General features: G+C 34.6%; 1 protein-coding gene and 1 pseudogene across 1 annotated transcript; one reads left to right on the forward strand and one right to left on the reverse strand.

Annotated features, from left to right (window-relative positions):
* The first annotated feature begins 4,561 nt into the window (after window positions 1-4,561).
* Window positions 4,562-6,226, forward strand: LOC111904094 (UPF0481 protein At3g47200-like; annotated as a pseudogene).
* A 4,816-nt stretch (window positions 6,227-11,042) lies between these two features.
* Window positions 11,043-13,169, reverse strand: LOC111904093 (lycopene beta cyclase, chloroplastic/chromoplastic). The gene has a single exon (XM_042895454.2). It carries the CDS (start codon window positions 12,788-12,790, stop codon window positions 11,273-11,275), a length of 1,518 nt encoding a protein of 505 aa, XP_042751388.1. The 5' UTR covers window positions 12,791-13,169; the 3' UTR covers window positions 11,043-11,272.
* Between the last annotated feature and the right edge of the window lie 1,864 nt (window positions 13,170-15,033).

Consider the following 15,033-nt stretch of genomic DNA (forward strand, 5'->3'; position numbering starts at 1 on the left):
CTATTGGTCGAGGGGTAAAGCATGGAATGTTGATGCAAAAAAAGTTGTTTGTTATCTCAATACAGCTGAAGCATTTCTAAGGCTTATGCCTAATATTGTAATATTATTATAGCATTTATTCTCATTTTTTATACCGAAATACCAAATTCTCTACATTTTTTATTGTTTAATCTTTTTGTATACCAATATAGCTGTTTGTTATCTCAATACATTTTTTATTGTTTAATCTTTTTGTACCGAAATACCAAAAAAAGTTGTTTGGTATCTCAATACAGCTGAAGCATTTCTAAGGCTTATGCCTAATATTGTCACTATATCACCATCCACAAGGTAGTATCTGTTGACTATATTGTTTATGATTTGCACCAAGTTTCCAAAAATCTCACCTCTTACTTCAAATATTATCTAGAGTATTAACAGTTATATGAAAACTATTTTATAATCCCACTAATGACACATTTGTTGTAACATGACAACAACGTTTGCCAAAGTTTAAAAAACTCATTTTCGTTGTAGGAATGACACAAATTATATTAGATAAACTGGGGTTCACATCATTAACTATATGGAACATGACGACATAGAAGTTAATGGTATGTATTTATATATATAGGGGATAGGGAATATATATTACAGCCCCACCTAAGCTTAGATACTAAACTTTTAAAATATGTCATTTTAATTTTGTAAATATACCCGGTTTGGTTTCACTTGATAAATATATCATCCTCAATAACATTTCTTTCTTTTATTACCGTTTTACCACCTCTGTTTTCTTTCCTCCATTATCGTTTATTACTTCACCCAAGTGAACATTACTTTTTTCCACTATCATGAAGGGCAAAGATAATCAATATTCTTGCTTCCTTATTAAAACCCTAAACCCTAAATCCTATTGTATCGATCTTGAATTTACATCTTCAAGTATTAATCGTGAATCCACTAACCGTAATCTTTATATAGTAAAACAATGTATTTTCAAGAGGTTTATTACCTAAGCTTAGGTGGGGTTGTAATGTATATTCCCTTTTCCCATATATATATATATATATATATATATATATATATATATATATATATATATATATATATATATATATATATATATATATATTCTATTCAAAGTAATTATTGTGTTATTGTATACATAAATATGGGCCAATCAATTTTACTTATTTTAAGAAATTGAATAACACATATCATTGAATTAAATATAATTGAAAAATATCATCAAATTTACTTACAAGGGTATTTTAGTCAATTAATTTACATTTAATAAATGAAAATTGCATATTTTAAGGGATCGTAGATTCTATTAATTTTAAAAACCCGATTTTACGAATTATAATTCTTTTAATTCAGAGATTCTGTCAGAATATGTTTATGAGTATATTCAAAATTAAAAATATTCTTGAACTATAAATATAAAAATATTCTTGAACCTATTTCTTGATCTTGACTTTAAAAACTTCTTGTAGAACAACAAATTCTTGAACAATCAATTGAAGAATAAAAACAAAAAATACATTATTTTTTATAGAATACATGTAACAATTGTTAAGAATTACATTTATTGTTAAAGAATAAAACTAAAAAAACTTTCAAAACGGAAAAGAAAACATCAACATCTAACAACGACATTAATACATTCTCAAAGAATAATGTTGCTTAAAATCACTTTCAATTTTGTGGTCCGTTCTTCAAGCATCAACTTCTGTGAAAACAAAACCAAATTATAGTTTAAATTCCAATAATGCATTAGCAAATGAAAAATAAAAAACTAAATATCTTTGGAAAAATATGTGGACTTGTGAATTGCAACAAAATCAATAACCAAGAGTAGTACAACATGCATAAATCAGTGAGAAAATATCCATACTCCATTCCAATAGAATTAGAATTCATGATTCCATTCCAACAGAATTGGAATTCGTGATTCCATTCCAAAAGAATTGGAATGTCACCAATATCATCCATTGAATCATCTACAGAAACAAATTGATTTTTATCATATAAGAAGAAGTAAATTTGATATGAAAACAGTGACAAACTACCTTCACTTTGTAATTTTCATATTTCTTACCCGTCACCGTTAACAACCTTCAAACTCCCAAAAAACATCACCCTTCTCCCTCCTTTATCCTACCTTCATCACCAAAGAATCTACCTTAAACAGCCACCTGTGAGAACCCAAATCAACAGCCAATCAAAACTACCTTTATTCCTCCCCTTGTCTCGTGAAAACTGCCACCACCGAACCACTCAGTACCACCTTATACCACTTTCCAGCCACCACCATCACCAAACACCCAACCTTATAAGTCCATTAACCTCAGCCAAACCACCAGCATTCATCAATCCTGCCAATAAAAAATAAAAGAGTGTGGTGCTATTCGAATCAGAAATAGAGGAGGAAAAGGGAGACAATTACGTCTAATCAATCAGCAAGATTAAGGAGTTATTAATTTCATCGATCGATTGGAGAAGAGAGAAGGGAGCTGCAATCATTTGGGTTCTGTCGACCGGAAGGAGGAGGTGCAATTTTGGGAGGTGTCGACCAGATTTGAGAAGTGAAGAAAGAAAAAATGATATTGGCTTTAATTTAGGGTTTTGAATCTTAATGCCGATTGAATGTTATAAATATATCTGTGCTTCTTGCGATTTACTAGGAATACACCTAATATCCAATTATATATCTATTTTACCATAATTAACTAATAATAAGATTACTATAATACCCTTATATTATTTATTAAATGATTTGATTTATCTAAAACCTGATTGGTGCCTACAATAACACAATAATTATTTTAAATATCTGAACCTATCTCTCTCTCTCTCTCTCTCTCTCTCTCTCTCTCTCTATATATATATATATATATATATATATATATATATATATATATATATATATATATATATATATAATGGAACCAGTTGTTGCTACTGATGGAATGACGATGGAATGATTGACATTTTTGGGATCCTTGAATTTTTTTTTTCTTTAAATAAATGAGTACGCAATTTGACAAAAATAAACAAATGCATACTCTCTAACAAGAGTTAGATATGTTAGCGGGCCTTCAAATCAGTGGATGGCCAGCTTGTGATTCTGCCATCAACTTTGTGGTTCTTGTGCTTAATGAATCTAACATTTTTTGTGTGTTGACGGAAAGGCGAAGCGTTTTCTTTTACTTTTTTATACCCTAAAATTACAAAGTAATATTTTATTGTTGTTGGAAGGTTTTTGAGTGGAACATACAAAATCAAGGTTAAGTTCTTTGGTCAAAAAATTGCAATAGGTATAAAAACCATTATGACCATTTTGCAAAAGTTAGATCGGTAAAAGAATTCACAACAAAATATTTTTCAAAAAAAATATTTATTTTCTTGAATTTGAAATGTTGGTTTCAGTGTTTCATGGTAATTTTTTTCTTTTGAATCGGGTTTTAAGTGTAGAACGGATGTTGTTATTATCTAACTTTTGTTGCCTAATGCTGACCAACGACCATTGAGGTGAGTAGGTTTATCATCTTCATGATCCATCTGTAGTCACTAAATTGTTTTGTTAACGGGTGTCTACGCCCCTACTTATTATAATATTTTAATTTTCTTAAAATACATCTTTTCTAAGCATTGTATTTTGAAAGTACAATGCCATAAGCAAAAAATACATGATTAAAATTGCTGCTATAACATTAAAAAATTTCAATGCTTTATGTGAAGTGGCTCTAAAAAGAACTGAAAGTACATGTTGTAAGAGAACATAAGAGTATAATTTTATTTTTATTTTTTCAGGATTTTAAAGGGTAAAATAAAAATTTTGATCTAAAAATATAGACCAAATTTATAATTTATCTTTTCTAACTTTAATCTATACTCTAATTGACAAAGCATTCGCTAAGATTCCGCGTCAATTGCAGGTTCCATTCCATCATTTTATGACATATTATTATATATTGACTTATACTTATTGATATTGTTTTTTTTATGCAGGATTAATGAGACAAAAAAACCTCAACTTATGCAACAAATATTTTGTACTTGGCCCACTAAACATTAAAAAATAATAATAATAAAAAAATAAATAAATAAATAAATAAAATCTGACTCATACAACCTTCTTTTCTACTTCTTTTCTAGTTACAATTATTAATCCTATATTTTGCGAAGTACCATTGCTAAATATTTTTTTACAGTTATATACTTATATACCATATTTTGGTTTTTTACAAAAGAAAGAAAAAAAAAAAAACTATATATCTAACCAATTTGGCAATTTATAATTTTCGTTTTTGGTTTAATTTATTTAATGTTTAAAACCAAAAGCAACATGGATTCCTCGTTTTCACCCTCAAAGTATATATTTAATAATACTTCACCTCAAAAGCAAGCTTTGTCATGCTATGCTGATTCCTAGCTTCATATGTTAACAAAGTGGTCTTCAACTCTTTCCCAAAAAAGCAAAACAAAGCGGTCTTCAAGATTCTGAATCACAAATGTTGCTATTTATATTCATATACAAAGATCATCAACAGTACTTGCATACGATCCCATAACTACTAATTAATACTAAACCACGAAATCCAAAAATGGCCAAGCAGGACAATATCAATTCTAACAGCATGGAGAACCAAGATGGGGCATGTGTTATTATCGACTTGATAGAAAACGCCATGCCACCACCTTCATCATCCGCAAAAAGCCGCAGAGTCCCGGAGATTTTGTTGAGAGAGGAGGGCGATTACGAGAAGTACTATGTTCCAAAGGTCGTTTCCATCGGTCCATACCATTATGGCAACCCGAAGTTCGAGTCAGTCGAGAAACTCAAGCCTGTTTTTACCAAGCAACTCCTCTCACGATTGGATTATAACGTGGGCCTTAGGAACTTGTATAAAAAGCTTGGGGAAGCGAACATGGTGAAAGAGTTAAGAGAGTTCTATGAGGAGGAATCAACAGACCATCTCAATGATGAGGAATTCACTAAGATGATGTTGCTGGATGGATGTTTTATTTTGTATTATATTCGATTTATCTAGGGGAGAGAGCTGAAAATTGTAGCTACTTGAGAAGCCACCAGACTGTGTTAATCAACCAAGACTTGTTCTCGCTGGAAAACCAAATTCCCTTCAAAGTTCTAAACGAGGTGATGGATTTGATAAAACTTGATAGGCTTGACAAGTTTCAATCCTTCTTCGTTGACAACATTTTGTCTCCGCGGATGCAGAAAAGAGTTTGGTTCCAGTTTTTTAATTTAGGAAGTCGTTCGACCCAAACTGATCAAAATTCCGCACCAGAATCAGACGGGAGCTACATATTCATAGGTGATCATCTGCTCCAACGTCTGCATACTGGGCTAAAGGGAATAAGTGCCCAGAATGAATCCCACACGATTGTTCATTCCAACCGTAATGATGAAATAAGCACCAGATGTACTTTTCGTAACGTTAGCGAGCTTGTAGATGTCGGGATCCATTTCAAGCCGAGTAGGCGTATGTCTTTGGATACTGTGGAGTTCGTTGAACTGTGGTGGTGGTGGTTTTCAGCATATTTAAAACTTCCTCCGATAACCGTGGATGACTCCACCAAGCTCATGGTGTTAAACTTAATAGCCTATGAAATGTGTTCAGATGACGCACATGCATGGGTTACCTCCTACATATGCCTCCTCGATTCTCTCATCGATCACCCTGAGGATGTTAAGGCTCTTCGAAATGCCGGGGTCCTTGATAACTCCCTTGGAAGTGACCAAGAAGTTGCAACACTCTTCAATGAAATAGCCAACGGCCGCGGTTTGGTGCCCAACAATGTAGCATATTCCAAAGTCATGTACCAAATCCAAAAACATTATGAAGACTTGAGGAACACATGGTGTTCACAACTCAAGCATGAGTACATCAAGAGCCCATGGTCGTTTCTAGCTCTAGTAGGAGCTGTGATGGCTCTTTTTCTTAGTGCTGTTCAAACTTACTACACTGTCTGGAGTCCCAAAGGCGAGTGAGATCTATGATCTTTGCATGTTTTTTAATTGAAACATCGATTATAGATGATGGTTCTTTTCACTGCATTTCCTTTGTTCATCTGTCGTTTTAGTCGCGGTGTGTTGTGCTTTTGAAAGAGTGATTACGTACATGTGTGTTGTCTGTTTCCGCTTCTTGTATTCAATAACAATAACTTTGTCTAAATATATATGATTTATATGAGTAATATAATAATCATTAGTTAATGATACATGTCATCAAACTTAATCGGATGTCTATTATTGTTGATATATATTTACAGTTTTACATTAATATGTTTGCTTGATTTATGGATTCATGAATTCTATGGTGTTCAATGAATTGACACATCACCTATTATACATCTATACAACAACACTCATAACCCATTAAACCCTTATTCAATCATAATCACCATTTTATCATTTCTATTGAACCATTCAATGATCATTCAACTCCTTCATTCAATTTTACTCCATGTTGTCACCCACACTCATTGAGTTCATATTTAATCGTAATCATCATCTCATTCAACTCTTATACTACTTGCATTGTTGGATGCTCTTAGTTAGTTTGTGTGTGTGTTTGTCTATATATATATATATATATATATATATATATATATATATATATATATATATATATATATATATATATATATATATATATATATATATATATATATATATATATATATATATATACACACATACACACACACACACATAGACATACTACCCGTTTACCCGTGCCAAGTGACGGGTACGAATAATTTTTTAGAAAATAGTTTCCACAGGCGACTAGGTTTTTTTTATATTTTTGCCTAAATAGTTTACTACATCTACACAATTATCAATAAGTGTAATGCTAGCAAATACGGTTGTTTACAAATGCGTACGAACACATGACATAAAATTCAAAATTTTGTTCTAAAAGTGGTAATGTTTCATAAGTAGTCATAAGACCCACTCATGTGACGTGGAATCGAGTCATCATTCCTTAATGTCGAATCTATATCGTAGATCTGGAGTATGTATAGTTAGTGAGTTCCTGACTTGATTTATAGTTGCCATCAGAGAACAAAACCCTTAGAATCACCCCATAGACTGTGTTGTGGGAGTAGGCTCTAGCAATCAAGTTATATCGATGTGTATGATGAGATGGTTTCTCCTAGACGAAGAGAACAATCTTGGTGGGAAGATCTTGTCTGGGGATTAGATATCCTTTTAAAGGAGGAGGAGTTGTTCTATTTAAAGAGTCAAGTTAAGGGATAATTAGGTAAAGCCTTGTATCACCCATTCTAAATCTACGATCCATATCCAACACTAAGACCGGATGACCCGATTTCATGTCACATCAATAGATCTTATGACTACTTGCATCCAACATAAAGAACATAATACTACCAAAAACAGGTAACGAACTTTGGTTTTTGTCCACATTTTGGTAACTATGTTTTTTTTGTATATGTTTGACATGAACTTTTTTTGTAACGCCCCGATTCTCAGGTATTGATGTAAATAAGAATTTCTTTGGTTTTAAGTCCTACTCAACGAGTTGGTTGCACTACTCGTTGAGTAGCAGCAGGGTGGGATCGCGTGTTTAGTGACCTACTCATCGAGTCCATGAAGGGACTCGACGAGTAGGAGCTGGCAGATGAAACCCTAAATCTCAGGATTTTGCACCTTATTTAAAGAGGCTTAAGCCTCCTTTGGCCTTTTTACAGTCCTTGAGAGCTCATAGAAACCCTAATTCATGTGGTGCCTCATTCTTATGTGTCTTGAGCTTTAGAAAGAAGGTTTTTGGAAAGGAAGAGCTTGGAGGGCAAGAGACTAGGAGCAAGGAAGGTGTGGAAATCAGAAATCTACCTCATTTAGCATCATTTGGAGGTATCAAGTCGCCATATTTACCTCATTTTTCCTTCTAGACCTCATTTGGTTGAGATCTAGGGTTTTTATTGTTTGATTGTGATGATATTGTGGGATATGAGCTAGATCTGAAGTTGTAACTTCAGATCTGGACCCTTCTTGGGTCCTAGAGTCATAAAGCTCCAAGTTTAACCATGCATGAATCTTTCCTTGAGTATGAAACCCAATTGTGAGCTTGGATTTGACATTTAGAGCATATTGTTGTTATACTTCTTTTTTAGTTTTTTTTTTTAATTTGTTTTTTATTTATTATACATAGATTATAAATTAAGTGATTTATGAATAAGCACCATCCTTTTTACCTCTAACAACCACCAGCCTTTTTACCTCTAAGGCTGGAGGGAGTGGTGCCACCAAAACCGCACTCCCTCCCTCGCCACGTCATATTTTACCACTTAAGTGTGGTTTCTTGCCACACCAAGGGTGTGGTGCCACAGCTTTAGTTTTATTTTTTTTTTTTTTTTCCTTTTTTTTTGTTAAGTATTTTAATTTAATAAAACTTATTTTTTAATAAAAAAAACATAATTTTAAAAACATAATAGTTCATTAATTAAAAATACAAATACCATACATAACTTAATTTAAAAAACAAAAAAAAAAAAAAAAAAAAAAAAAAAAAAAAAAAAAAAAACCTAAAAATTTAGAAAAACAAAGTAGAAACAAAAAACCAACAACCTAAAAAAAACACACAAGAAATCATTAAAAACTTGGAAAAAAAAACTAGAAAAGAAGTAGAGATATGATAAAAAGTTGTGTATATATATATATATATATATATATATATATATATATATATATATATATATATATATATATATATATATATATATATAGTAAAGTTAAAAAGTAAATAAATAAACATTGAAGACCATTCAACGGTCAGAACCAATCAAAGATCAAGGACCAATCAAATTGCACGGTAGTCACAAGCCGCACTGCGGCCGAGACCGCACCAGACCGCGGTCTGGGGGCGGTGTTCCGTGTCCATGTGGCACGGGGTGCGGTCTCGGACCGCACACATACCGTCAAGCCTAACAACCACCAGCCTTCACCTTCGGAACCCACCACATGTATACGTATTTCGAGTTCTAGAAACAACCAGATACCAAAATCATAAACAAACCAAACCACCAAAATCAAACATTAAACGACAAATATGAGTTCCAGATAGTGAAATCGATATCAAAACCAATTTTGTTTTCTTATTCAAATTTTGAAAATCAAACCAAACTCCATAATCAAGAACAAAACCAATCAAACACCAACTTGAGTTCAAGAGATGAAAATCGAAGCAGTTGTGTCCTTATTTCGAATTTCAGAAATCCAAATCAAACCTAGGATCAATCTACAGAGTTAGGGATGTAAACACACAAAGGCACTTTGATTTGCAGAGTTGGGGTAGATGCGAAGCAGAATAAACGTTGGTGGCTGTTGCTAACAATTCTGACGAGAAGAGGAAGCGGAGAAGCTAGGGCTCACACACAAAAGCATCTAACCTCAAAACATAATCTAACATCATACCTGAAAATCAAATAACCCTTCTGATCCGAATATGACTTGAGGTGCAGGTTCGATGTCGGGTTTCGAGGTGCAAAACTCCGACGACGACTTTAGAGATACAAAACTACGACGAATTTAGAGGTACGAACCGACAAAGGTTCTAATAGGTGGATTTTATAATTAAGTTTACAGAAGAGAATGGGAGAGAAAGATATCAGGTCTAGAAACGGTGTTCATCGGACCTGGGTTCACCGGACTTGGAGTCGTCGCCGGCGAGGGAGAAGTGATGGTCGCCAGTTTGAAGAAAGTAAGAGACGAAAATATGAAAGAGGAATGGAGATCGACTCTTTATTTTAGGGGTGGCCACATATCCACATTTTTTCTATATTTAATAAATGAAAAAAAAATTAAAAAAAGTATAAAGGCAATATAATCTTTTCATAGACCAAATACACAATAAAATCTAAACTTAAGGACCGTCCGAATAGACCAAATACACAATAAAATCTAAACTTAAGGACCGTCCGAATGCAAAATGCAAAATATATATATATATATATATATATATATATATATAAAACGTTAGGGATCAAACGTGCAATTGCTGCAAACCATAGGGATGTTTTTAGTAATTTGTTCGAAGATATATAATTTTTATATTAATTTTTTAACTCACTCGGGCTTACGCCTCGTTCCGCCTTAAGCCTCATGAGGCGGCAGGAAAGCGCCTCAAGGCTAGATTCCATTCTTTTAAACCTTGGCCACCATCAATCATTTTTTTGAAAATCCTACAATCCCAAAAAAAGGGAATAAACAGTTACACAGATTATAAAGCTAGACCCACAAACAAATGAAATGAACTTTCATAGTCACATGTTGTCGAACACTTAAAGTGTGGTTCCGTATGTCAGTATGTGTCAATCACCAATGAAGACACTAAGGCTAAAAGGTGTCATCACGCGTGAGAAGGGAGTGAAAATATGTCATGTCATTATTTTAACCATTCCACAACCAACCTACTTGGTTGTGGAAATGGTGGTGAAGAAGAGAGAGATTGTAGAGAGAGAAAGACACAAACAAATCTTCCACCAATAGGAGCCTTCGTCTTCTTCCGTAGCTGGTACCACGCCACAAGACACCCACCCATCTTTGGGGCGGTGTTCACGCGTAGCCTACTATGTCACATAGGCATCACACATAGGATTGATGCCTCCATACCGTCCAGCCTAATACCCTCGTCCAGAAAAAGCTGACATGTTGCAATTTAAGATCAATGGTATGTAGGTATATATTGCAATCATTTTGATAGCCTAAACCTAATTTTGCATCATTTCTAATGTTTGATTGTCTTTGCTACCCATATCTTGTGATATTCAATCCGACAATCTTTCTCTAAATTCATTGTGTACATCTTTCAGGTATTGTGTGTTCCGATAAGAGACAAAAATACCTTAAACTCAAATCCTGGGAGTTTGTGTTTGCACATCCACAAACAAATACTTTGGTGCAAATTGGTATAAAATATCAAACATAACCCGATTGGATGCTTAGTAGATACAATTCTGCATCATTTCTACCCGAGTTCAATGCATATCAATCGCAATACACCACATCATGCATAATCATAAATTCATAATAGACGACTGATGCACGATTGTGATGCAAAAGGGTTTTAAATTACAAGATATGTGGAAAAATAATATGACATTGACGTATAAACTATAACTATACTGTATCAAAATGTCAATTTCCATGACAAATTGAGAGAAATCCATGCTAATCAACTGAAACATACAATAATCATCATATCCAGAGAAAAACAAAAGCTTACAAGTATCTTATTTTCTATTCTCGATCTTGAACCAAGTTGTTGATCATCGTTCCCAATGGTAAAGTTCCATTCACCATCATGTCTAATCTACAAGTATTAGAAGCACGACCGAAAAGAGAAAGCCCAAAAGTCATTAACTCAGGCAGAAACAATCGTGATGACAAAAACCCATGCCAATAACGAGGTTCAAGATCAAAAAACGCATCAAAAAACCTTCTTGTCCCTTCCAAATCAAGCTTAAGCAAGAGATCCATACCAAAACAGAAAAACTCTCTTTGTCTTCTCCGCTCAATTGGCCACAAATCCCGCCAAATCCCAGCAGATAAATCCGTCCCCGACACCGTTTTTTCAGAATTAAGATAATGAATTATCGATTTTGCAACAATCGGGGCGGCAGCTAGGGTTCTAGCCACCATGTATCCGGTGGAAGGATGCACCATACCGGCGGTGCCGCCTATTCCAAGAACTCTTTGAGGGAGGACCGGGAGCGGCCCACCCATCGGAATAACACACCGTTCATCTTCTTCGATGCTTTTCACTTTTATACCCAAATGCTTTAACCTACACACCATTCGTTCTTGAATATCTTCAAATTTTAACCCTGGTCGAGCCACGAGTGAAGTTTCTTCAAGAAAGATCCGATTTGATGAAAACGGCATCGCGTAAAGGAAAGTTGGGATTTTTGAATTCCGTTCTTTGATTTCGGGATTGTTGTTGAGATGTGAATCTCTCCAATCCATGAAGAGCATTTTGTCAACATCAAAAGGGTGTTCTTCTACTTCTGCTAGAATCCCATATGCGACTTGGTATCCTGGATTGTAAGGCTTGTCGTATTGAACCAAAGATCTTGAAAAACCAGTTGCATCGAGGACTAATGTCGCTTGAATGGTGACACCATCGTTGCAGATTAACAAAGATTTAAGTTCTTCATGAATGACTTTGATTACCTTCGCTTGATGAAACTTGACTCCATTTGATATACATTTCTTTAACATCTTTGATTTGAGTTGTTTCCGGTTAACTCTTCCGTAAGGTCTACCGAGATTCTTGGGTGAATTTTCGTTGATGTAAACAACGGCGCTTGACCAGGTGGTGTCGAGGCAATCTAGCAAATCCATGGCCTCAAATTCATCGACCCAAACACCATAATTGTTGGGCCATATCTGTTGAGGTGAAGGGTCAATCGAGCAAACGGTGAGCCCGGCATCGGAAACTTGTTGGGCAACCGCAAGGCCCGACGGGCCACCGCCGACCACCACAAGATCCACCACGAGACCCTTTGAAGGATCGTAGAGAGGAAGCTCGAAATCGAGGAGTTCTTTCTTGATTTCGGGAACGAGTTCTAGAAGAGCACTACTACTGGCCTTAACACAACAACCTCCATGACCCCATTTCAAATGGGGTTTCTTAGGGAAAAATCTAGTTTCGTGAATTTGAGACTTGGATGAACTCAAAGTGGTTGCGTTTCCTGCAAATCTGTTGATTGCGTGGAGAAATTCGAACGAACTGTGAGTCCTCAACAAAGAATCCATGGAACACCCAGCTGGAATTACGGCAATTTACGATGTTCTTTCAACTTAAAACCACGAATTATTCAAAACATACCAAGAATCCGAGAAACCCCCTAAATTTTTATAACAAATTTATGAACTTTTAGTAGTAACTGATTCAAGAAACCTAATTTCGGGTTAGAAATGGAGATATTTGAATAGAAATGAGATGGATCAGTAGTGAATCATACAATAAAACTCATCTAAAAGTCGATGAATTGAAAGGAAGAAAGAAGGAAAGACTTACGAGTGGAGGTAGGAAAGGAGAGGTGTTGAAAGATATCATCTTTTCTGGGAGATGGATAAAGAAGGAAACAAGTGAGAATCATGTGGTATGGCCTTGCTTGGCCTCGGCGACATGAAAGAAATACAACGAAAATGACCACTAATTAAATATAACAATTTGGTAGTATATTTTGTAAATTATTAAAATGTAATTAAGTTTTAAATGGGTGAGGAATGAAAAACCCATAACCGAGACCGAAAAATCAAACTAAATGATGACCAATGGGTTGGGTTTGAATTTTTTAAAAACCAAAACAGTTTACTTCGGTTTGGTTTTGCCGTATAAACACACCCACATTCCATAGAAACTGAACCGATCCAGGGTAAAAAGCCGAAGGCAAAATAAAAGGCCGAAGGCAAAATCCACCGATAAGCCACTTTTTTATTTTGATTTTTAATATATTTATGTTCATTATACACCACATTACTCATTTGTCTCAAACATCAAATTCTCGTTCCCGCTTACTAGTCCCAAACGCATTAGTCGGTTTTATACTTTAGATTTTATTCCTTTCATACTTCGGGCATGTTCAGCACGCAACGTTTGAGAGTTTCTGACTTCTAGCTTTTAAGAAAACGCTAGTAAAAAAAAAGTATTGTTCGGCGACAGAAGCGTTTAGCTTTTAGCCTTAAACAAAACGATCCAAAATCAAAAGCTACATGAAGTAGCTTTCAACAAAACACTCCAAAATCAAACATTACCCGCTACCAGTCACCCGTTACCCGCTACCAGCTACTTTTGTCGAACACGTCTTTCATGTTTATTATCAACAAACTTTTAGTGGCATTAAACTTTGATTGTTTGATCTTCTTTTATGGCTGTAGAATTTGTACTCTATATTTTAGTATATTTACATTAGACCCACTAGCATTTATAGCAACGTATTTTCAAAGGGTTTGAACTCGAAAACCCATAAAACCAAACCGAAAACCGACCCATGCCGAAAACTGAACTCATATGGGTTTAAAAAACGACTTTCTACATTTTTGTTCGGTTTTAACCAAAAATCTATCCAAATTCGATCCATTCTTATCCCGACTTAATATATTATACTATATTTTTTGGGACAGTTTAACAACTTACATGCAATGAATCAAAATAACAAACAACAATGCCATCTTAATTAAAGAAGATAATCATAGAAATCATAGTTAGAATAACGTGTTTAATCATTTTTTCCATAATACATTATATTACAAAATTGTTGGTTTATGATAGTTTTTTACAAATTAGCAACAAAAGCAAAACAAAAAAAAAAAACTGTTGAACCATCATAATGCTCTAATGATCTTGTTCTATAAATTTTTAGTGACAAAAATTATAACGTCCCAAAAGTAATGACATAAAATTTTCGTTTTTAGATTAATAAATCGTTAATACATAACATTTCCATAAAACCAAGGTACTCAAGATTTATCAAAACATCATCATCATCAAATCAGAGTAAGTCACAGAATGCGAAAACATGTGGCGTGTGCTCTGCAATCATCCCGAACTCTTCCATTTGAAAACCGAAGCACCTGAAACATAAACTGAAAACCGTAAACACAAAGCTTATTGAGTTCCCCAAGATACCAATACCACACATAGTAAATCAAATATTGGGTCCCCGCCCTCCATCGGGACTCGCCTGGTCTCGAGTCCCACTCGGCCTCAGGCCCCGCCTGGCATCGAGCCCCGCTCGGATTACAGATCTGTCAATCACCAGGCCCTGCCCGATACACTCATAATCATATAAACATATAACCTTACTAGCACATGAAATAATCACAAAGACTTATCATATACAGTCATCGAGCCCCGCCCGGTAAGCATAAAAACACATACTTATAACAAGCATACGATATCCTCATCAGGCCTCGCCCGGCATCCGGCCTTGCTCGGTAAACATACCATCATATAACACGTGAAAGATTCGAATAGACATCTAGCATCCTAA

Source organism: Lactuca sativa, chromosome 5 (assembly GCF_002870075.4).
Source record: "Lactuca sativa cultivar Salinas chromosome 5, Lsat_Salinas_v11, whole genome shotgun sequence".
NCBI lineage: Eukaryota > Viridiplantae > Streptophyta > Magnoliopsida > Asterales > Asteraceae > Lactuca > Lactuca sativa.